A 26,295-nucleotide genomic window follows, 5' to 3' on the forward strand; every position below is an offset into this window, starting at 1 on the left:
TATCACAAATTACTTATGTATATGTACTACATAATAAAAACCATGGATAATTCACACACCACCATCTAGTACCTAGTAACTTGTATACATGTTTTTTTGTAAATACATACACAATATATGTAGGTACTTACTAAAATATCCAGATTAACATAAACAATTATACTTTTGAATACAAATGTCATCGTGCGGGAATCAAACCCGCATCAGAATTAGGCGGTGTGCAAAACCGCTAGACCACCGAGGTTGTTAAACATATTATGTAGTTTATATATTATAGTAGGTATATTTTTAATGATGAATGAACATGTAAATTCCCTACCTGCGCGGCCGGAGATTACTGATAGGATGGCGAATGAAAGGTTGTTAATCCATTATTGCGAATTTACTAGGCATTACAATCACAATGGTGGAGCTGACATATTATAGTTCATTGCTAGAAATAGGTCTATTATTAACAATTCTTTAACTCCCTTCTCTGGGGAAAGGGGATTGTTAGTAATGTGTACTAATAACCCCATTGCTAGCAATATACCATGTCAGGTTGACCTCCATGCGGTTCCCCCTGGAAACCATCATGGTAAATTCATAGTGAATTCACCACGGTGGGCTTAATGACCTGACTTTACCTTCATTTCACCATACTCCTCTGGTACCCCACGCGCGTAAACCGTCAGCACATGCGAGGGCACCATTCCATTCCAAGTACACTACCTTACTTCCGACGGTCGCGGGTTCGATTCCTCGCACGGCACAAACCTTTGTATTCATGAGTATGATTGTTTGTATCGGTCTAACACACACAACGGCCCGAATGAGAGGCTAATTGCGGAGAATGGAGTCCAACATACAATACAATACAATTGTATCGGTCTAGATGGCGCTGTGTGAATTGTCCTGAGATTATAATATATCATCTTAACATCCTCTGGTACCCCACCAGCGGAAACTATAGGCACCTACGGGCACCATTCCATTATCATTAAATTCTATTGTGGTAATACTGGTAATGTACCTTGTTGGGCAATAAACTTGCTCGAATAGAAACGAATTTCACAAAATCCAATTTTCTCTGCAGCCTGCGCACTCGTGTATTAAATCTATTTGTCGCATCACAGCACAGATCGCCAGATAAACAATTACTACTATAAACTGTATTAAAGTGAACGCTATTAATTATTCCATCGTTTAATAACGTTAAAAGCATATTAAATTTCTTTTTTATATAACACTAGCCATTCCCCGCTACTTCGTCGGCGTGGAATTTACCTTTCATTTTCTAAAATAAAAGTAGCCTAAGTTACTCCTTATACATCAGCTACCTGCCAATAAAAGTCCCGTCAAAATCGGTCCAGCCATTTCAGAGATTAGCCGGAACAAACAGACAGACAGACAAAAATTGTAAAAAATGTTATTTTGGTGTATGTATCGTATTTATATTCATATGCGTGTGGTAAAAGACGGTTATTTCAATATTACAAACAGACACTACAATTTTATTTATATGTGTAGAATTATAGATGAAATGCATGGCAAAACTGTACATACCTATATCTAATATATAAAATTCCTGTGTCGCGGTGTATGTTACCAAACTCCACGCACTTACCGATTATTATGAAATTGTAAATATCGGGTAGGGGGGGAAGGGGATTGTTATAATGTGGATATATAACAATGTACCATGTCAGGTCGACCTCCACGCGGTTCTCCCTGGAAACCATCGTGTTAAATTCCTGGTGAATTTGTCACGATGGGCTAACTGACCTGACCTCATGCTCATCTTATCATCCTCCACTGGTGCCCCGCCAGCGTAAACCGATATCGCAGGCGGGTGCACCATTCCATTATCATCCTCAAAAAAAAAAAATATCGGGTAGATCTAATAATCGGGCATCATGTATTTTTCATACCCCTCAATGATAAGGGTGACCCACCCTTAAATGTTTTTTGTCAATTTGTTTGTTTTAAATTTTATATGATTCGGTATTAAAATACATAAAGCCATTTTGAACTCTTATGACCAACCCCTGATTTCTAATAGGGATATTAATGTATATGGCAAAATAATGTTTGCCGAGTTAGCTAGTTAACTTATACTTAACTGGTATCTCTGTAGGGGAAAAGGGATTGTTTTCTTTAGAGGATGATAGTGGAATGCTGCACCCGCCTGCGCTAACGGTTTACGCTGGTGGGGCACCAGTGGAGGATGATAAGATGAACATGATGTCAGATCAGTTAGCCCAACGTGACAAATTCACCGCTAATTTATCACGATGGTTTCCAGGGGGAACCGCGTGGAGGTCGACCTGTTGGGGATTGTTAGTAATGTGGACTGAAAATCCCATTGCTAGCAATGTACCATGTTAGTTTGACCTCCACGCAGTTCCCCTGGAAACCATTGTGATAAATGCCCTGTAAATTTGTCACAATGGGCTAACTGACCTGACTTCATGTTCAGTCTATCATCCTCCACTGGTGCCCCGCCAGTGAACATCTTTAGCGCAGGCTGGTGCACCATTCCACTGTCGTTTATAAGACAAACAACGTGACATATATTTTTTATATATAAAGATTTCAAAATAAGAATTAGCATTCTGCAGTTATCTATCTATATAAATTACAAATATGCTAAATCACCTGCGTTCGCGAAAATGTTCATAAAAAAATTACAGAATTTTTGTTTCTCGTATTATTTATGGAAATTTCTAAATATATAAAAGTGACATGCTCGAGTGAAAATGACAAATTTAATGTTTCAAGGAAATAATATGTATTCAAATTATAATAATCTACTACAGAACAAATAATGTTGTTCAATAATAATATAATCAATGGACGAAATTATAAGTGAATGTGTTTATCATTATTCTTTTAAAAGATTTCAAATAAAATAAAATTTATATAAAAATCAAATACAATCATAAATTGTCGTACTTCTACCATCAACCCCTATTTTTTAAAAGCAATATTAATTTATATGGTAAAACAACGTTTGCCGGATCAGCTAATAATATTTTTTTAAACTGTTCGTATTCACTGGCTTTGTTCAATTTTACTGTAATAATTAATAAATCAAATGATCCTTCGAGCCGGATATTAATATTTTAAATTAGCTGTCCTATTACTAAGAAGGTTCTTAATATAAATAAACCCATAAATAGACACAGGATAACATTAGGACAGAAATCACTTGGATTAAAAAAACCAATACTCATTGTAATTAAAATCTTCCATATTGCAAACTTATAGAGGGGCTCTCCAGCAAAATTTATATATATGTTTATACATCCATTCATATGGCTATGCATATAGTTCTCGTGTTTTCACGAGAAATGACTACATATACGTCTTAATAAGTAATTATAAAAAATGTAACTAAGTTATTGAAGTTTGGTTCCGTTCCGTTAAGGCACAATAAAGGCCTATAGATTCCATTAAAGCTTATTACTTAAAATTATTATTATTACAATCTTATACAATAATCAATTGAGTGTGTTTTATATTTATAATAATCACTAATATTTGTATGTAATAAGATCCAATAGATAAGAATATTTCTAATGATATATTGCTAAAATAACTATTTGTATTGGAAAAACATTAATATTATTAATTATATAGCAATTACATACATTTGTACATACATTTTGTCAAGACGAGGTCAAGTGTTTTCAAGTAACTTGTTAAAAATATACCAAAGTGTGTATAACACAAGTTATGAAGTTATTTAAGGTTTTTACTGTTAGGTTCATTGTCCTAGTATATATATATATATATATATATATATATATATATATATATATATTTATATTTATTAATTACTCATATATATACCTTATTACATTAAAAATAAAGTTATTAAAAACTTAATTAGGTTAATAACACAAGAACATTTTTGTTTCAATGTTTCAATCTATATTTCTAATTTGAGAGAATGTGAGAATAATGTAAGTCTTACTAGTTATGAATAGTGGATTAAAAAAAACATTTGAACTGTTTTTTAGTTCAAATGTTTTTTTTTAATCCCCTATCCATAACTAGTAAAACTTTAATAAGGAAGTTATTAGACTTATGAATTCAATAACAGATCTAACTTTATAAAGTTACAATGAAAATATTAATAAAAGGGAAAGTGTGGTCTAGTGTATAGACCTGCTCATTATGCAAATAGTGTAAATATTTAATATGAGCATAATAATAACATTCATATTATATGCAAATCTAGGGTAGTTACAAACATTATGATTTACATACTAGAAAGTTAATACTGGAATAAATAACAAATTTTTAATGCAACATATCCAGCACCGGTTGGAGACAGATACTGAAACTTTTTGCCGCGCACAACTACATTGTGGAATCACCTTCTAGCGATGATATGTAAACACTTTCCAGCGTTGGTATTTCCGAGCCGATGCGATATTGAAACCTTCAAGAAAAGAGGTATATTCCTTCTTAAAAGGTCGGCAATGCACTTGCAATTCTTGTGGTTGCGGGTGCTCATGGGCGGCGGTCATCATTTACCATCAGTTGAGCCGCATGTTCGTTTTTCCCGTCTTATATAAAAAAATCTGATTTCGTAGGCCTGATAGCGGTTTTTTTAATATAGTAATGTACATTGAGGGATAGCTGCCTTGCCCACAGATTAAAATAAGTACTTCCGTGTTCTGAGGTATTGATAAGAGGTACATAAGGTAATTTAGATGTGCTATAAAAACCAAAAAAAATTCGAGAAGTTTCAATACCTACACGGGTTTAACTTTAAATCTGTCAGTCTTAGTTATAGATTGAATACATGTTTAGTACTTATAGATAATTATAAATTGAGCAGTGTATAACATAGTGAGACTACATATAACATTAATATGTTTTTATATGTTATTACAATAAGAATATAATAATAAAAATAGTACAAAAAATATCAATAATGTCCTAATAAAATGCAGTATCCAATTACTTAAGACTTATAATTGCAATAGTAGTTAGTGTTTTGACACACACCAATCAAAATCCATGGGTTTCATTATTTAAAGCTGTTGCAATAATTCCTTATTTCAACTAGATTGAATTTCTAAGTTCAGTGATTCACTATTAATACAATAATCATGATGTTAAATCAGCTATATGTACTATGAAATTACATGCATTAAAGTTATAAAAATAAATAAAACTTGATTCATTAGTGGCTAAAAATGTCCTACATTCATGATTTTTAATTTGATTTATTTGATATTTTCTGAAACAAATTGTGTGGCAACTGCTACAGATATTATTATTATTATTATTTCTGTTTTTGGCGTACAGTTTTTATAGTTTTACCGTGAATATGAAGGCATTAATTTTTATTAACACTACATAGATAAGCTTGCAATTTTATACAACCCTATGTAATGCTAATGCTCTGGTACTTCTTGGTTTTTATGTCTGTCTACCTAACGTCAATGAATTTGCCATGTCAAGTTTAACATAGCAATATGGTATAGCAGATATTATTTGAGTTATCTCATGTATGATCAGTAAAATTATCACATCCTTGCTTGGGTTGAGATTGAATGCTAAAAAGCAAGTTACATAAAAATTACAGCGAGTTGTCTTTGATAGCAACAATCAAATGTTAAATTTCAAAATGTAAAATCAATATATAATCACATATCCTTAATTTTAATCTGTTTGAAATAAGGAAGAATTGCAAGTGTTACAGAACAGGTTCCAAGTCAACATATAACATGTCTTAAAAGTTTATACTGCAGTAATTGTAAATATATTACACTATATATATTGGTAAACAATAGATGAGAAAATAGCTGTTATGTTAGTTTCTAAAGACATAAAATACCTATTATTTTTTTATTAATACAGTGCTCTTAATATTCAAATTTAGAATTACAAAATAATGACCAATCACAAATTGGAATGTAATTTAGTACTTAACTTCTACATAAGGCACAACAAGACCTTAGAATTATAAAAATGGCTCATTGGTACATGCAGGTACATCTGCAAAATATATATAATTTATATTAAGATTATGAAATAAATAATATCCTACACTAAATAAACAGCTTAAATGTATAAAGATAATCAGTATACAGTTGCAAATAACTGAAATGTTTTGATATATGTATAAACTTTTGAGCAATAATCATTCAATTCAATACTTGTTATTAATTTTTACTGAATTAAAAAAAAGCATGAGATTCTTTTTTTAAATGAGAATCTTTTTTCTTTTTAAATGAGATTCTTAATTCAATCAAATCTATTTTTTGTGTTCTGCATCTTTTCATTCTTTTCATGTTTTCTTTCGATTGCCATAATCATTGTCAGTTTTATTAATAAAAAAAACATTAATTGTCATTAATGTAAAGCAATGAAAAAAAACTAATGCCACAGTTTTGATAAATATAGTCATATTTATCATATTATAGGGAAATTTATCATATTTAATATTTTTTTTGTAGATGTGTCGTGTCATCCAGTGACTTAGTAAATCTGTTATTTTCGAAAATATTATAATATTGAATTAGCTTCAATAAAATGAGTAATGCTATTGACTATAAAATCAGCTGCTATTAATTATCTATCACAAAATAATTCTTGTTTGAGTGTGTATCAGATAAATCTGGATGTTTTCTTCCAATCATCATTTTGTTAATCTTAAGTACATGACCTTTGTTGAGGTTTAAAGGGATCACTGTATTTTACAGGCCCTTCGTTTTTTTTGCATTTCTTGTTTACTCTTTTTCTTGGCTAGGCCTTCAGCAGTTATATCTGATATAACTGACAGTCTTTTCGAATTGTCCATTCTGCCATCATGAGCCAAGCGCTGTGCAGGACTGTTACCATTATCCATTGGAAATGTAGAGCTGTATAAATTGTTATTTTCACTATAACTATGTGGTATACTTGACACATCTGGGGGACTCGGGGGAATGTCGCTAACTGGTATAGGGTTATCAGTCGGATAGTGGGATGCGGGCCTGATGCTCACTGGGTCGGGGAATCTGGGCTTCTTCCCCATCATCGGTGGTGGAGGAGGCTGTCTATGTTGCAGCAACGAGGCATTATTGCCACTTGGTGAACTCTCTCTATTCAAATCAGATCTACCATGACTGTAAGTGCTGTTTGAAGTACCAGGTTCTTGAGAGAAGTACTGGTTGGATATTTCCTTTGATTGTAAAGCACTGGCTTTGGACTGAATATGTTCCTTTTCAAACGGCTCAACATAATTCAGATCGGAATCAACAGATTTGCATAATCGAAGTCTGTTATCTCTTATTATATCACGTGGGTTACTGTATGCATCACATAGTGTTGCTTGTTGAGATTGAGGTAGATCATTCTCTCTTTGCTGCGCCAACCGCTGCTGTTTCTTCAACAATGCCTTCTGTCTTGCTTTCTCTTTTGCTCGTTGCAGTTTCTTATACTCCCGTTCCTGCAGGAGCCTCGCTAGTTCTCCATCCTGAGCCTCAACAGCACATCGCATGTCGGCTAATAACGCATCTTGATCTTGCACTTCATGACTCAATTCTCTGGCTAACCTTGCATCATATTCCTCTTGTTCCAGTCGTTTCCTCATTTCTTCCAGCTCAACAGGAGACAACCCGAGTTGTACAGGATCAAGATCATTGCTCTCCGGTAATGGTGCAGGGGGCGGTGCTCTAGAGGAGCTCGGTTGCTGCAGTAATTCGGAATGCTGACGGCGCTGCCTACGTAGATTAATCTCGGCTATTTCTCTAGCTATTTCCGCGTCTATCTCGGCTTGACGCACACGCGATGCCTCACGCAAATGCAATTCATGGTCTATCCCTCTCTGTTCGTTTAAAGCGAGCGGAAAATCTTCACGAATCTGCTGGTTACGGTACCTGTTCTCACACAAATGTGAGGATATCTCTCGGTCTTGCAAACGGTGCGCCAGTGCACCATCAGCTCGCACCAGCCACTGTTCCCGGAGGTCCGTCACGTGGCCCATTTTTGGCATAGTATCGCGGGCTTGAAATCCCGCCATGGCCGTGTATTGTAACAAATAACACAATTTTCAATACCAATAAGTCAACAGTTAAAACATATCGTAATATTTTTCTTAATTGTGTATAAAAACTTTTAAATATAAGGCACTGACAATCATAACACTGCTTCAGACTTAAACCTTTCACGACTTTCTTTGCATTCCGTGGGAAAATATGATGGTGAAGTTTTTAGATTGCACTTGTGAACTCGCGGCTACAAACAATAGCGACTTGACGTTTGATAATCTACATAACTAATAGCAATTAACGTAACTATGTTCACAACTCGTTCATAATTATCATTATCCCTTCTCCACTACCGACGTTTGAGGTATGTACGTACATTCCACATAAGTGAGTGACATACAAATAAATAATTGAAATTATTTTGTTGAGTAAAAAGTGTCAAGAGGATTGACGTCAGTTTTTTTATACTTTGTGTTTTAAGGCTCTGGGTAAAGGTCGTTACGCCCATTGCGAATGTAGTGTCAAAGTTTAATTTTTGATAAATCAGAGAAAAATTGAAAAGTAATAAAGTATACCTATTTTATAAAAAGTACTTTATTTCCAAGATAGCTGATAAACAGAAAAATAGTTAAATCAGTCTATATATAAACTTAATTTTCGTTTCGTTATCTTTAAAATAAAGGCAAATAGAACTGTGCCTATACAGCCATGTATATATTTACTAAGTTGACAACACGGATGTATATACGGATGTTGTGTCAAGGTCATAAACGACAATGACATTCCATACTGACAGTGACAGCTGTATAAAAAAAAGATAGCATTCCACAATAGTGCTTGCATAAGAATATCTAAATCGATAGATTAAAATTCATTTTCTTTATTCAACATCGAATCGTCAGCGAAACGCATTTAAAAATCTGAAATATAAACTAATATATAAAGCAAGTGTAAAAAAAAAAATTACTTTTTACACGCAAACAGCTGCAGATGAACAATTGTTTTATAAATTTTCAGACTTAACATGAGTACGACAAGTATATATTTGTTACACTTTTATTTGTAAAAGAAAGTATGAATGAAAAATATTTTCTATTGGTTATATATCCTCGTTCTTGCCGCCGACTGCACCTGAGCGTCTTCCTATTGAACTTCGCGGACACTTGAACTCTCTTTCATCACAAACACAGCCGGAATCTGGAGCCGACAAAATTAGCGTTTATAAAAAAATAAATATTTTTTTATGAACTATAATTTTCTAATAGGAATAACTCGCCTATTCTTCTCGAAAATTCTCCGAGACCCTTTTTGTTGGCTGTGATGTAAAATAGTTCTTCAGACATCCGGTACAGCCAGGAAGATAATCGGGGATATCTGGAATTACACAAAGAGATCAAAAAGTATTAGTTGATCAGCATAGAGGCCGTTCCAGTATTAAGTAAGCACTATAGGGGGGGCGGGGGGGTCTTTGCTTTGCTTATTTTGGATGACATGGGGTTGGGGGAGTCTAGATGATGATTGCGTCATCGATAGTTGAATACTTTTTTACACGAATGGCAAACCTCACATTGTCTTTGTTAAAAAAACAATACATTAATCAAAAAATTTTTATGTAATCACGGGAGGAGGCGGTCAGAGCTTTGCTTACTTTTGCGACAAGGGGGATGGGGGTAAATAATTGTAATAAATCTGCTTACGCAATACTTGAACGACCCCATATGTATCTATATATATAAATAAAATTGGAGTGTCTGTTTGTAATATTGAAATAATCGTTTTTTACTACATGCGTATGAATATAAATATGCTACATATACCAAAATAACATTTTTTACAATTTTTGTTTGTCAGTCTGTTTGTTCCGGCTAATCTCTGAAATGGTTGGACCGATTTTGACGGGACTTTTTTTGGCAGGTAGCTGATGTAATAAGGAGCAACTTAGGTTACTTTTATTTTAGAAAAATAATGTTAAATTCCACGCGGACGAAGTCGCGGGTACAGCTAGTAATAATTGAAATCTTACTTCAGTTTATCTATCGGAACTAAGATCTGTAGGGTGCTGATTGTGGCGGCAATGGATATGTCCCCAAGTGTAGGCCAGCTGCCTCCGAGCCACGTCCGTCCAACTAGCATGCATTCCAAGTCACGGTACGCACATTGTATATTACAAACTTGTTGCGGCATCACAAAATTGCAGTTGTCATATAAAATTGGATGCTGGAACAATAGTTAATGATGAATAATTATATCAATCAAATGTATATTTATATCAATAATCAATATAAGTTTTTCTTTCTTTCTTTTAATAATGCATTGCATGGAATTCATAGCCATTAATTGCCTAATAGGGGACAACAAATATCATTCTCGTTCTAGGAAGATATTATATAATAATAATAATAATAATAACCCTTGAATAATTCACACAGCGCCATCTAGTCACAACATAAGCAGATTTTGTGTTACGAATATTAGACAATTGATAAAAATACTCAATGTATTTAACATTTATTGTTTATTTAATTTACTTAGAAAACATCCAGATTAATGAAAACAATATTACAAGTGTTTGTTGTTAATTTACTTAGAAAACATCCAGCTATATGAAATCCATTTTTTTTATTGGGTTGTTTGGGCTATTGTCAGGTGCCTGTAGCACTTGTAGCACTGCCACCTACATAGATCTATTGTGCACGTCCTTTTTCAGAGTTCGCTACCTAGACCCGTCTGGGACAAGAATTGAAGGATATTCTTAGGAGCGATGGTTTGTATCTCGTCGGGAAAGAGTGTAAACTTTCCAAAGGAGATATTTCGTTTATGCATGAGTGGGCTACAGCCACAGGATGTGTAGTGGCGTATCCTCTTTAGTTTGGCAAAATCTGCAGATTTGTTGTTGTGCAATAAAACCCATGAACATGTTTGTTTTGTGCGGATAATCGAACCCGCGATTATAGTAAGTCAAGTGGTGTGCTAAACCAATAGACCAGGCTATTTGATGCGGGTCATAAGATGCCTATATTTGTTTCATCAGCATTTTACTAAAATTCGATAAGATAATAATATGATAGATCACATCTCGAAATTCACCTATGGCTCGTCGACTAAAGGTTGGTGACAAATTTTACAAAATGGATAATACTAACTGCTGCAGAACGATATAGTGGGTATAAGATGCCGCTATTGAAATGCAGTAGCTGGTCAACAATAGCTCGACCTCCAGGGTCCAGGGGTAGTAGTCGGCCGCAGTTATTATATCTCGATGCCAGGTAGGTAGTTATAGCTTGGCTTAAATTTGGCAAACAATTTGGTTTTATAAGTAACTAGCTATTCGCTCCGGCTTCGCCCGGGTGTACATGTATTATATATATAAACCTTCCCCTAGAATCACTATCTATTAAAATAAAACCGCTTCAAAATCGTACGTAGTTTTAAAGATTTAAGCATACATAGGGACGGACGGATAAACGCGAAAGTAATTCTGTCTGTCTGTCTCGCTTTCACGTCAAAACTACTGAACCCATTTAAATGAAAATTGGTACACAGATAGGCTAAAGTTACTATAATACGCGGACGAAGTACATTATATTTTTTTAGGTACAATTATACTCAAAAGGAAAAGCACTAGTGTAAAAATGATTGGTTAATATGAAGACGTGTTAGGTAATATGAGAATAACTAACCTGTCATATAAAACTAATTCTCTGTCTTTAAATATTGGCAGTGTTTGAAGGGGATTCATCTGTAATATGGAAAACAGTTGTTTTGCTAAAATATATTACAGATCAATGCATTAAAACATATTAAGTCACATCTATAATGTAATGTAGACTCTGCCGATTGGAGAAATTGTTTCATTATTTTAAGTTAATCAATCATTATTTTTAGTTATTAATTGATAATTAAATATTATGAATTGCCATTTCCCCATCTACTCCGGGGGCAACAAACTTTGGGGTGACTAGCTCAAAGCCCCTAGGGAAAGTATACATTAAAAAAAAAGGAAACTAGCTTACTAAACGTAGTGCCATATTGGGGGACAATTTTTTATAGCCCCATCTATGAGTCCAAGTCCTGTATTTGGTCTCAGAGATGGGGCGTTAATGTTATTTTGACAGCTAATATTTAAAAGGTTAATATATAAAATTCTCGTGTAATAAAACTCCTTCGAAGCGATATTGGATGCTCCACAGTTGGGCCCAAACTCCCATATGTGAGTCCTGTATTTGGTCTCACAGATGGCGCGTTAATGTCATTTTGACAGTTAGCAATGGAAAGGATAAACATACAGAGCACAGCGGCATGTTTATACTGACGATATTTTTAACATGTAGCCATTCCATCTACTTTAAATACACAAAGTTTACAACCTCATAAACGTCAGGAACACAGTAGATGTATCGTAATTATAAACATGGAAAAGGCGATTGCTAGTACTATGGACTGATGGCCCCATTGCTAGCAATGTACCATGTCAAGTTGAATTCCACGTAGTTTCTCTGGAAACCATCGTGATAAATTCCTAGTGAATTTCGCCCGATGGGCTAACTACCCTGACTTCTTGCTCATATGCTTTACTGGCCGTCCCGCCAGCGTAAATCATTAGCGCAGTCGGGTGCACCATTCCATTATCAAATTAATATCTATTAAAAACACAGAGGATGTTTTTGAGAGGAGAGGTGGAATTTGACCAGAGAAAATTAGTATAGGTTGCTTTAAAAAAAAAATAATCTCAGGATGATTCATACAGCGCCATCTAGTCTCAAGCTGGGTACAAGAAACCTGACATAAATACTTAGATTTTCATATATATATTTTTTTTCGTAAAAATAGTCCAAAGTTTTTCCTTCAGATATTAATCTACACATTCTGTATTGGTTTAAAATCTGATAAGTTTCATACATACAGTAACCATTTCTGGAGTTCTGTGCTCGCCCTTATCCATATTTAAGTCGACTTCTGTGATGCTCAGGTTCATGGCGTCCAGAGCCATCATCACTGCTCGGCACGGTGGACTGCGGTCAGTTTTCCATAACGTACAATGCCTAAAATAATTTGTTTAAATATTAATATTACAAACAGATTGCAAGTCTGGTCTACTGGTTACGAACACTAATTACTTACTAATTTATTGTAAACATGTACAACCATATTTGAAAATAAAACGAGCCGAGATTCCTGTCAGTTCTTCTCATCTCAACACACAAGTTTCTTGCTCGTTCTTCTTGTGATGAGACAGCTTTCCGAATGAGCGGTAGATTAAAAAAAATATATGACTATTCAAAAATGCTCCAATGTAAGTTTATTTGAATAAATGATTTTCTATTCTATTTCTATTCTCGAAATCATTCCGAACTGACGGTAGATTTGACATATCTTAAGAGTGTAATAGATCACACGAATAAAGATATTTTGATTTTGATTTTTTTTGATAATATAATAATGTTTTTTTATCTAGACTCCACTATCTACTACCCCACTGATGTCAATTGACATTTTTGACTAACTTTCTGGCGATGCAAAACATCGACAAGATATAAAATTAAACCAGTAGTCAGTGAAGACCCATCATTTTGGAATATTTTCAGCGAAATAACAATAATCGTGGATCATCACACAGCGTCATCTAGTCTCTAGATAAACAGATATTGTAATATGGGTACTAGACAACTAATATAAATACTTAGATACACACATAATATGCATAAATACACAGTCTATAGATGAATAGAAATGCTCGCAACGTGCAAGGAATCTACCATCGGAAGGAAAGCAGCGTGCTAAGCAGCTAGACTAAGTTTAGGTTGTCATTTTTATATTTAAAAATAAAAAACAAAATGTCTAACTTTAAATTACTGGCGACTGCATTTCTACTACCGCCTGCGCCCATATTTCACAGCTGACTCATTTCATTTTTTTATATATTATTATAAATTTTTATTAAAAATAAAAGTATAAAAGAGACTGCAGGTTTGACGTCTTGTTTTTTTTTACATTAAAAGAAATTGTTAACTGCCAGTATACATACACAAAGGAAAACAGAAATTTGATGTAAATTATAAATGGTGTACCCAGTTTCTGACCCAGGGGAGGTAAGTCAGGTTCTTAATATCGAGGTCCTTGGCGTCCGCAAAACTGTGTAAAAAAGAAGAAATTAATTTGTTTTTTTGTTTTTTAAAAGGGTGTTGGCGTCCGCAAAACTCAAACTGATACACTGTATATATCCAGTGACGTTCAGTTTTGCGGTCATTTGGAGGATAAGGCTAAAATAGCCTAAAAAAAGCTTGGTGTGATCAGTACAGTGAGACGGTATTGCACGGCGGCCCATCGCTTGCAATTATACAAGGCGCAGATCCGGCCACAAATGGAATGCTGTTCTCATCTCTCTGCACCACAATATCAGCTACTTCCATTGGTAATCAACGTCTACGTGACAGACTCGACCCATTGGCGGCGAGATATTGCATCTCTGTGCATTTTCTACCGCATGTATTACGGTGAGTGTTCTGAGGAATTGTTCGAATCGCCAGAAACTAAAATACCATCCTGATCATCTGGATGAATGGCGGTCCTCCACAGTGTGGTTTTCTAGAAACTTTTTGCCACGCACAACCACATTGTGTCATCACCTTCCAGCAATGGTATTTCCGAACCGATACGATATTGAAACCTTCAAGAAAAGAGCTTGCCGACAACGTACTTGCAATTCGACTGGTGTAGCCGGTGTTCATGGGCGGCGGTAATCATTTACCATGAGGTGAGCTGCATGCTCGTTTTTTCCCTGTGTTATAAAAAAATCAGATTTTATAGGCCCGATAGCGGTTTTTTTTATACCTAATATATAGTAATTTACACTGAAGGACAGCTGCCTTTCCCATAGATTAAAATAAGTAGGTACCTACTTCCGTGTTCTGTGGTATTGATAAGAGGTACATAAGGTAATTTAGATATGATCGTCCATATAACCACTTCTAAATTACCTAGTAGACATATTAATCTAGATGATTAGAATATACCATATAAATAGAAAATTGTTATTTTATAGCACAATATTATATTTTCAGGTAATATTGGATTCGTTCTTATTCTTATTTTAGAAAAATGCCGAGAAAACACGTCCATATTTTATAAATAAATCGGTATGATTAAAAACGCAAGGTTATCCACCAAAAAAGGTATCCAATATGTGGCAAAGACAAAACTATCTGTTAAAATATGAATATACAAAATCATTTGAAAATTGTCGAAGTTATTGCATAACTAGCAGTTATCAACGACAACGTTCGCATGGATAATAAACTTATAAAATTTCTAAAATAAAAGTAGACTAATCAGTGCTCATGACATTAGCTATCTGCGAGTGAAAGTACCGTCGAAATCGGTCCAGCCATTTCAGAGAACAAGAACAGACAGTCAATTTTTTTAAAATTAATCTTTGTATGTAAGTGCTGTATATACTTTGACATGCATTTAGTCAAAAGCTTTCAAATTTGAAATTACAAGTGATTTATTTGATTCAATATGTACAGTACACATACGTATATGTGTATATATATCTTTGGTAATATCACAGATAAGATAATATTTCATGGTAATATACAAAAATACAATCTTTTAAAGTCAATTGATAAGTCTAACGGTTGTTTGGAAGGTAACACTGAATGAATAATGAAATAAGGTAACGAATCACATTTATTTCATGCATTGTATACAAGTTTGGACTTTATTAATGCGATTTACAGTTTAATATCGTTTAAACAGATTACTTCACCATAAGCAGAGACCAATATTATTTACATCACTATTCTAAATAGACGCGACCGAGCGTCCTAATAATATACGAGAGTTGCGTTCAAGACTTGCTGTTGTTATTTTGTATTAAAACGAGAAGGACGTGTTTCATTGACAGACTGATTAGCGAATAGACAATTATAATAAGTTAAATGGTATAATGTTCATTAGGAACGTCACAAGTAATATTCGAATACGTACATTAAATCGCTTTTGTAGTCATAATGCTCCAAGGTGAGTAATGTTTTTATTTTTTTTTAATTATTTACTCTGTGATTATTTATTTTCAAAAGTTTCTGATATGTATTTTTCTGGAATCTGTGCAGGTATATTAGAAATATTAAATTAATAAAATATAGGTAAACGAAAAGGCATGAATTTGTAGTTATATTTGCTATTTTTTCGCTTGAATGAAGATATTAATAGATATACGTATATTAATTTCAGAATTTTCATTTACTTTATCAAATTGAATTTCAATATCATCACTTTTTAATAATTGTATCACTCTATTTTTTTTTGTTCTTATTGTTTATATTAAAGGAATGTAACTCTTGAATAAATGACAAGGATTAAAACATCTTATAGCATTTTATAAAATATTCTTGTGTACAGTCTAATGAAAAGAAATTGTGATAGATTGTAAATATTGTATTTTATTTGGCAACTGAACCAATACTTTGCAGTATAAACTTTTGATCAAGGTCAAGGCCATTGAATTAAATGTTTTTTTTAACAAAATAGAACTATCAACTCGTAGGTTTTTAGTTTAATTTTGTTGCTAATTTTATTAGAGTCACTTGAATTAAATTGTATATTTATAAAGTTTACTATCTTTGTTTAATCTATCTATTAGTAGATATTAGCAATTCCCTCCAATTTATATGTCAGCTGTCAATTTGTCAGCCATTATTGAATTCGCGTGCGCGTGCGCAGCTCTATTGATACCTGTTTACAATGAGGTCATGATTCTGATTCGCGCCACAGATGATGAATGCGTAAGCTCGCCCACCAAACAATCATGACCTTCACTCCATGTCAGGGCCTCATAGTACATGGAACTCATGATATAATAGTATCTACTAACTGTACCGATTGTAATTGAATTAAGTCAAGTTATTAAAGTAGCTTGTGAGACAAGAAAACATGGTATCGTCACTAGAGGAGATTGAGTGAATTCTTACTTTACTGTTTGAGTTAAATTCACGACTAAGGAGCGCATACGCACAGTAAAAAAAGGGTGGATGGAACAATTAAAGAAAAAATGTAAATAAAGACTGTTTATTTTATTGTTTCTCGTATTCAATGAACCCAGAACAATACATACTTACAGATTAAATATATATAATAATAATAATAAGTACATAATTATCTCATTCGTCGTGTTTCATCGCCAAATTTATAACGTAGCGGTATGGTACAAAGGGGGTCATAGGTTTGAAGGCAAACTTTTGTAAATGAAATTTAATTACAAAGGGTCACAGTTTGAGAGTGTCGCGGTGTAATGGTTTATTACTACCGCTTAGCCGAAACGTAGTGAGTTCAAATCTATATCAAATAGTCAATTTATATTTCTGAGTCTTCATATTGCACCGATAATAAACCAAACCAAGCTTGCACCCTTCCACGTTGGCTTCAAAGTGAAATGTACATAGGTACGTCAAGTATTGTGTTCAGCAAAACATTGATAATTGACACTATCTCTGATTACCCCATTTGGGATTACTGTCATGATGGTATATCCGAAAAAGTACTACGTATCTAGAAATTAAATATTCAAATGCAAATAGACTTTATTTATTATATACATAAGAATAATTTTCTTAATTTACAGAAAAACACACGTCTTCGAAAATAAACCTGTTTTATATGGAGATGAGGTGTCACCCCCCGTGAGGTTCGTCCTGATGACGGCGTCGGTGCTAGATATAGAGCTGAAGTTTCACCACATTGATCTGTTTTGTTCGGAACATAGGACTAAATTTTATACAAAGGTTTGTACGTACATAAAGATGTGTTCTACTTACTTAAATAATGATATACACAAAATTTTACTATAATATCACATATATCTATACATCTATACATATAAAATTGGAGTGTCTGTTTGTAATATTGAAATAACAGTTTTTTACTACATGCATATGAATATAAATACGGTACATACACCAAAATAACATTTTTTACAATTTTTGTCTGTCTGTCTGTTTGTTCAGGCTAATCTCTGAAATGGCTCGACCGATTTTGACGGGACTTTTTTCGGCAGGTAGCTGATGTAATAAGGAGACTTAGGCTACTTTTTTTAGAAAAATTCTTGTATTAAAAAAAAATATAAGTTAAATTTCACGCGGACGAAGTTACGAGTACAGTTGGCTGGCTCATTTGATAGTAATTTATTCTAAATCTAATTTTAGTAAATTCCTTATTTTATTATTATATTATATATTTAGTAGCAATATACTAACAGCGTTTACAAGTCTAGGCACTCCAATTTTATTCATATGTGTAGATTATATTATTATTACTATTAAAAAAAATACTGCAGTATTTCTGCTTTCATTTTCAGATAAACCCTTTACAAAAAGTGCCTGCTTTGGTAGCAGGAGATGACGTTATACGAGACAGCCACGCTATCGCAATATATCTTTGTGGTAAAAGTAAAACCAGAAAAATATACCCCAGGGACGCATCCACGAAGGCTCAAATAGATCAGATGTTATTCTTCAATTCTGCCGAATTATTCCCAATCGACAGTGCGATATACGTGAGTCATATTTAATTTTATTAACATTATTTATTACTAGCGCTATTTCGTCCGCGTGGAATTAAGTTTAACTTTATTTTTCTAAAATAAAAGTAGCCTACGTTACTCCTTATTACATTAGCTACCTACCAAAAATAGTCCCGTCAAAATCAGCCCAGCCATTTCAGACACAGACAAAAATTGTAAAAAACGTTATTTTTGTGTATGTACTGAATTTATATTCATATACATGTAGTAAAATACGTGTAGTAAAGTACGAATATTATTTAATTTTTTTAAATAAAAGTAGCCTAAGTTACTCCTTATTACATTACCTACCAAAAAAATCGCGTCAAAATCGGTCCATACATGCCAAAGATAAACAGACCGACATGCAGACGGACAAAAATAGTAAAAACTGTTATTTTGATGATACCGTATTTATATACATGTGAATATAGTAAAAATGGTTATTTCAATATTACAAACAGATACTCCAATTTTATTTATATGTATAGATGTCATTGCAATAACAAAACACAAATAAAATTAAATTGATATTTCCAATGCATATAAATCTTATTATTATTAATATTATAAACGCAAAAGTTTGTGAGTACGGATAGATGTTTGTTACTCTTTCACGCAAAAACTACTGAACGGATTTTGATGAAACTTTACAGTAATATAGTTTATACATCAGAATAACATATAGGATGTAAATTTCATGCGCTTGAAACCGCGGGCACAGTTAGTAATAAATAAATAAATATTCCGTCCATGTCACAGCGCCATCTAGTTCCTTGTATTCATGAGTACGATTGTTTGTATCGATCGGTTTGTTTTCTATGTATATTATGTATATATTTTCAAGTTATAAAATAAATATATATTTTCAGTTGTCTAGTACCAATAACACAAGCTCCACCTACCGTGGAACTAGATGGCGCTGTGATCGATCTCTATTTTTCTTGGGAATAGATGGCGCTGTGTTTATTGTCCAGGGTTATTTATTTATTCGATGTCCATTTTTCTAATAATATTTTCTTTCCAGACAGAATACTTCACCGGAAAATGGCCTGCTGATGAAGAAAAAGTGAAAGATTGGTACCGCCTTTTGGATTACTTAGACAACCGACTTAGCGAACGTACTTGGTTAGCGGGTGATAAAGTAAGCATGACTTGAGGAAATGGTCTTAAACCGGCAAGTTGGTCACAAAAGTTATTGACAAACATTCACATTTTTTTAAGGATGATAATGGAATGGAGCACCCGCCTGCGCTAACGGTTTACGCTGGCGGGGCACCAGTGGAGGATGATAAGATGAACATGAGGTCAGGTTAGTTAGCCCATCGTGACAAATTCACCAGGAATTTATCACGATGGTTTCCAGAGGGAACCGCGTGGAGGTCAACCTGACATGATACATTGCTAGCAATGAGATCATCAGTCCATTACTAACAATCCTCTTTATCCCCAGAAACATTCACTTTAGTGGTGTAGTAAAAGACAGGCTGCTTTTCTAAAGTCAATGAGTACTTTATTCGAGTCTCAACGTCGGGAGAATATTTGGGTTTAAGCCTACAGCTCCGTGATTGATTGATAATACTCGTTGATTGAGGGGTACATTAAATAAATTGATAATACTCGTTGATTGAGGGGTACATTAAATAAATTGATAATACTCGTTGATTGAGGGGTACATTAAAGAAAAGGGTTCAATGCTACTTGAACAATTATTGCTAAAGAAATGTATCTATAATATATGAGTTGAAATTCATGTGGCTGCTATTGGTTGGTACAGTAAGCCCCTACTTTCGTTTTGAGCACTATCTAATTGTGTATCCAAGTGTGTTGCCAATACAGCCATGATAACTCACTTTTGTAACATGTTAGTCTTATTTTTGATCGTGATAATGCTACGTGTTTCGCCTACGGTAGAGGAATACGATGGTGGGGCAGGTGGAAGGTGATAGGATGAGAGTGAAGTCACGTGAGTTAGAGGATTCTGGCAAAATCACAAGGATTTAACCACGATGGTTTTCAGGATGAATCGCGTGGACTAACTGATAATAATAATCACATGACAATTCACACAGCGCCATCTAGAATCAAGTTAGGCTTGCTAAAGCTTGTGTTATAGGTACTAGACAACTGATACAAATACTATATATATACTATATAATATTTTTTTTCGTAAATACATACATATTATACATAGAAAATACCCAGACCGATACAAACAATCATACTCATGAATACAAATGTTTGTGCCGTGCGAGGAATCGAACCCGTGACCATAGGACGTGAAGCGGTGTACTAGATCGATAGACCACCGAGGTCGTCAACTAACAACAACTAACTGATATGATACATGATTAGCGAAGGTCCCCACTACTGAAACTCCTCTCCACTCTAAGATATTATTAAAGCCCCATGAATGGAGAAATAAATTAAGAGTTGGTCCACCTGTGATATAATAGATATACTTTTTTTTTCAGGTATACCTGTGCGATATCTGTTGCGCAGCGACAATATCTTCTCTTCAGCTTTTATTGCCCTTATTGGATCGGCATAAAAATTTAAAAAGTTGGTTACAAAAGTTAGATGCGTTGCCTTGTTTCGAAATAAACAGACGTGGACTGAAACGTTTGAATGTGTTTGTTGAAAAAATTAAAACAATACTATAACATTCATATATGTTTTTATTTATTACAAAATTGTTGTTATCCATCTTTGTGAGTTGTCTAAGAGCAATTGAAAGTCTCACCTAAATCTGAACTTTCTACACAAACCTTGTAACATGTAAATGTTGGATTTCTACCGATGTAGGACCAAAATGCGATAGAATGAGTGGACTGTATGTGTGCTATAAATCAAACAATGGATAGAAAATGGTAAATACTTATAATGAAGATACGTGTACAAACGGTTGTAAGGCAAAAAAGAGACAATAAAAAACATATGACAAGAAAATACATTCAAAATTGATGAATTGAGAAGAATAAACTATATGTTTATCTAATAAAAAAAAAATATATTGGTGAATTTGCTACGATGGGCTAACTGACTTAACCTCATGCTCATCTTATCATCCTCCATTGGTGCCCCGCCAGCGTAAACCGTTTTCACAGGTGGATGCACCATTTCATTATAATCCACAAAAAAAATGTAACAGTGAGCTAAAAAAGCATTAGTGTTATTCGTTCATATTCTATCATTGAAGTAAAAGGGAATATTATATACGTTTGAATAACATGTAGTTGCACGTGTTATCGGTAAATTCACGCACATTTTGTAAATAAAGCAGTAGTGAAATTATGTTTAAAACTAACAATAACATATAGGAATAATAATATAGCAAATGTTACATTATTTTTCATTTGATTGTACAACGTCGTAATCGATGAGTACTATATTCTAGAATCATAGACATGTCTTGGAGTAGTTCCTTTAGTTTGTCCTGTCTCTTATGTCAAAGTCTATAATCTCTGACTGCTATTGATTGGTCGACGAAGAGATGTGAAAAATGGCTGCCTTGCCTTCTCCTACTCAGGTAGAATTAATTGAAATTAAATAGTTATCGAAGTGCCTATTAGTTTGTGCTTAACACTAATTGAAGTTTATTATTTAATTTATTAGTGGTGATCTTCAATTAACCTATATGTACATAATTAATTGAAATATATCATGTTAAAGTGTACTACTATAGATATACGCTATTCCAAATAGTAACGAATTTTATTATCTCTACTGGATTAGACGACAATAGTATTATATCTAAATAATGTGCAGTGATTATGTTTCAAACGGGAATGTAGTGTATCGTAAATAATACAACTTAGTAAAGTTTTTGCGCGAACACCGAATGTCAGGGACAGTGTTGAAATGTCACACCCTTTTATAAATTTGAATTATGTGTTGTATTACTGTATTAACGTGAAATTATAGCTCTTAAAATGAGGATTGAAACGTTGCAGGTGGCAGGGACCCACTGTGCAATATACGAGGCTTATTACCATCAAGTAAGTATCGTTTTCTTACATCTTTCTGATGTTAATTTTTCTTCATGATTGTTTAGTAATGCATATCGAATTATAGGAAATTGTCAAATTATCGATTTGTATGTTTCCTGCACCCACATTACATTCTTGAAATTTTCCAATAGGAATGAGCTATATGGACATACTAACTAGTAATATGTTAATTCAGCATTTATTGCAAGTTAAAATGATTTATTTGTTAACTAATTAGCAAATATAAAAATATATTTATTGTGTGTAAGTTTAAACACCTAAATATATAAATGAATGCACATCTATCTATCTAATAGCTAGTGACTCCATCAGATCTACAAACTGTATGCATTTCTTGTAGTATAAAAAAGTCATCTACATAAGGAATACAATTATTATATTGTTTGTAAAGACACTTCATTGTTACTACAGTGATTACTCTATTGTCTTATACAATTTTATCTACATTGTAGTTCTTTAATGGGTGATTATGGAATGGTGCAGCCTGTGCTAATGGTATGAGCTGACTGGGTAGCCACCTGGGAGCTGGGGTGGCTGGGAGCTAGTAGAGGTTGATAATATGTGAATGAAATCAAATTAATCAAACTTACTTAATAGTTATCCTAGGATAAAGATAATTAACGGACATCCTAGCTAGCCTATTACGGTGGTCTCAAATTAATTGTCATCCTAACTGAAATCTATATAACTACATCACAGATTTATTGTCATCTTAATTGACTAGGATAAAGATGAATTTATTTCTGTATTTTTAAATACATTACTTAACGCGGTTCCCCCTGGAAACAATTGCGATAAATTCCTGGTAAATTTCTCACAATTGGCTAACTGACCTGACCTTATGTTCATCTTATCATCCTTCCTTGGTGCCCCACCAGCGTAAACCGTTAGCGCAGGTAGGTGTACCATTCCATTACATCATCCATAAAAAATACATTATTTAAAATAAAAAAGTATTGAAAAGCACATCTTAAATGACTACAAAAGTTAAATAACTATTTTCTAAATAGCCTATTGTGGTGAATTCATCAGTAATAATCCATAGTGATCTGATGAGGTATCGCTACATAATACATTGTTTATTGTAGTATCTAGGTAGTGTATACTCACTACCTACTACTCACTACTACTCACAGTGAAATAATTGTATTATTTATTGTACATTAGTAAGTTTATTAGATAGTGTGCTATATGGCTTATTAGTAACACATACATTTGATGTGGAATCAAGTTGTTGACTGTTTTACACTGAACTTAAATTATTTAATGTGGAGACATAAACTAATGGAAGGGTCTCAAGTGTTTGACAATCTCTGTTGTTTAGCGGTCTAGCACACCATGTTACGTATGATGGTCACGGGTTAGATTCCTCACACAGCACACACATTTATATTCATGAGTATGATGGTTTGTATCAGTCTGGGTGTTTTCTATGTATAATATGTGTGTATTTACAAAAAAATAATATTTAAGTACTTGTATCAGTTATCTAGTACCTGTAACACAAGCTTTAGAAAGCTTAACTTGGGACTAAATAGCGCTATGTGAATTGTCAAAAAAAAAAAACATTGGCAATATTACAAGAGTAGGCACAGTGGTTTCTGGAGATGACAGTGTGGAGGTCAACTCGTCATTGTACAATATTAACAAGGGGTACACAAGTCTTCATTACTAAGTAGCCTCCTACATTGTAGGTATCTCATAATTTAGTTATTACAATGAATCTAAAACACTGACTATTAGGCAGAATGTGGCCAAAGTTAGCTATTTATGTCTAACAGTAAACATTTCCTCATATTCTGCTATTAACAATATCTTTAGTTAACAGAGATCATAAAAACTAGCTTATCTAGTGTTATTTAGTATGTTATCTCAAGTTAGTTAAGTTTTGTTTGCAAATTACATAACTATAGTTTCTAGTAAGAATATTTTTTTTTTCTACAATATATATTTCTAGTAAACCCTCTGATCAGAGGGTAGTATTGTTAGTAATGAGGACTAATGCTCCATTGCATGCAATATACCATATATACATACAGTAAGTATTTCTGAAGTAACTGCAATCAACCTGTGATTGCAGTTACTTCAGAAAATATTTACTAGTCATACAAGATCTAGAAATACTAGAAGTACTTAGTTCCTGGTAAACTATCACAGGGGCTTAAAAGACACAACTGGCTTCATTATCATACCACCTTCCACTTTATCTTCTTCACTTCACTTCACTTCTTCACTTCACTTCTTCACTCCACTTCACTTCTTCACTTCACTTCACCTTTCCATTAGCATATATAGTAACTAAAGGCGTAGGCAACATTATTTATCATCTATCATCTACTAAATACTTACTTACTAGAAGTACTTAGTTCCTGGTAAACCATCACAGTGGCTTAAATGACACAACTGGCTGCATCATCATATTATCACCTCCCACTGGTGTTCCATTAGCATATATAGTAACTAAAGGCTTTTTTTTTGTTTCGGACTACTCTAATGCTGTTGGCCGTAGCTAGCCTTTACAGCTTCACCGGACGTTAGGGGCGAGTGCAGATGGCACTCCAAACCCGCGGAAGGACTTATGGAGCGGCTGAAGGCCAACTCCTGCCTGACGGATACGACTTTAGTCTGAGGGCACCACTAGGGGTTCGAACCTCGGCTCAGGTCGTCGTAATTTCGATCCCCGTTTGAATTGGACGGGGGGTCAATCGGAGGGGAGTAACTAAAGGCATAGGCAACATTTCTATATCATCTACTAAAAATCTATGTTAACATGACCTATAGATATGAATAACAATATAAACATCATAGCCTATTGTGATGGATTCATCAGTAATAATCCATTCTGAGGTCTAGAAAGGACAGTGTGGAGGTCAACTGCCACTTTGCATGTCATATGTCACATGAGTTTGCCACTCCAGTGGATAACTGATTAAAACACTCATTGCAAATAGAATAGAATACAAAATCCTTTAATGAAATAAATTTCAATTTAAGCCATATTGGTTGATAATGTATCTTTACTATCATAGTAATTTAATTATGAACCAACATTATGGCAAACATTCTAAAACATAAACATTCTAATCACTATGACTGATTTCCTCTTGGTTCCTCAAAAAGTCCCAACTCAGCGATGTTGTATACAAGAAGGTTACCTGGACAAAGTAAGTATGTTTTTATTACTATATTTGGAAAGGTATCACTCTACTGATTTGTTTAACCAGTTGGTTATATATTCAATATTTTTTCTATTTGAGTATTTAATAGAATTAGTGCTAATTGTTGGTTTGTATTCACACACTTAAACTTAAAAATGTAAAGTAATAATAAAATTATTTAAAAGAGCAACACGCAAGTTTCTTGCTCGTTCTTCTTGTGATGAGACAGCTTTTTTCGGAACGAGCGGTAGATTAAAAAATGTAATGACTATTCAAAAGTGCTTCAATGTAAGTTTATTTGAATAAATGATTTTCTATTCTATTCTATTCATTATAAGTACCTTCAGAATGCTCCTTCTAGATTGTCCTGTGTATTTTATAGCCAGACATTTCAGGGTCACATCAATCAATGAATGTACTATTTTATTGATCAATTGCAGGTTGATCCCAATGGCACTGGGGCCATACAGGCTCCCGAGGCAGCGAGGTTCCTCAAAAAGTCCCAACTCAGCGATGTTGTACTCAGCAAGATCTGGGATCTATCTGATCCTACTGGAAAGGGTTACCTGGACAAAGTGGAAACCAGGTTACAATAT

At 33.8% G+C, this 26,295-nt stretch overlaps 3 protein-coding genes across 6 annotated transcripts; 1 reads left to right on the forward strand and 2 right to left on the reverse strand.

Annotated features, from left to right (window-relative positions):
- Positions 1-5,649: 5,649 nt before the first annotated feature.
- On the reverse strand, positions 5,650-8,417 carry LOC131842040 (uncharacterized). The gene has a single exon (XM_059190476.1). It carries the CDS (start codon positions 8,003-8,005, stop codon positions 6,689-6,691), a length of 1,317 nt encoding a protein of 438 aa, XP_059046459.1. The 5' UTR covers positions 8,006-8,417; the 3' UTR covers positions 5,650-6,688.
- Positions 8,418-9,017: 600 nt separating this feature from the next.
- LOC131842081 (glutathione S-transferase 1-like) lies at positions 9,018-14,094 on the reverse strand. Of its 3 annotated transcripts, none has more exons than XM_059190582.1 (7): positions 14,042-14,094; positions 12,877-13,015; positions 11,654-11,712; positions 11,117-11,258; positions 9,997-10,190; positions 9,250-9,347; positions 9,018-9,170 (listed from the first exon to the last, which is right to left on the reverse strand). In XM_059190582.1, the coding sequence occupies exons 2-7, from the start codon at positions 12,964-12,966 to the stop codon at positions 9,073-9,075; spliced, it is 681 nt and encodes a 226-aa protein (XP_059046565.1). In that variant the 5' UTR covers positions 12,967-13,015; positions 14,042-14,094; the 3' UTR covers positions 9,018-9,072. The 3 variants fall into 3 exon arrangements, with proteins under 3 accessions (XP_059046565.1, XP_059046556.1, XP_059046574.1); XM_059190573.1 differs by lacking the exon at positions 14,042-14,094 and adding an exon at positions 13,817-13,896; XM_059190591.1 differs by lacking the exon at positions 14,042-14,094 and adding an exon at positions 13,095-13,170.
- Positions 14,095-15,846: 1,752 nt separating this feature from the next.
- On the forward strand, positions 15,847-21,194 carry LOC131842104 (glutathione S-transferase E14-like). 2 transcript variants are annotated; one of them, XR_009357478.1, is made up of 5 exons: positions 15,847-15,995; positions 17,596-17,755; positions 18,328-18,525; positions 19,563-19,675; positions 21,006-21,096. XR_009357478.1 is itself a non-coding variant. In XM_059190616.1 (5 exons), exons 1-5 carry the CDS (start codon positions 15,922-15,924, stop codon positions 21,192-21,194), a joined length of 738 nt encoding a protein of 245 aa, XP_059046599.1. In that variant the 5' UTR covers positions 15,847-15,921. The 2 variants fall into 2 exon arrangements, 1 of the variants encoding a protein (XP_059046599.1); XM_059190616.1 differs by having other exon boundaries at positions 19,559-19,675; positions 21,006-21,194.
- Positions 21,195-26,295: the final 5,101 nt, after the last annotated feature.

This window comes from Achroia grisella, unplaced genomic scaffold, assembly GCF_030625045.1.
Source record: "Achroia grisella isolate CSIRO2021 unplaced genomic scaffold, CSIRO_AGI_Agris_v1 utg1080, whole genome shotgun sequence".
Lineage (NCBI taxonomy): Eukaryota > Metazoa > Arthropoda > Insecta > Lepidoptera > Pyralidae > Achroia > Achroia grisella.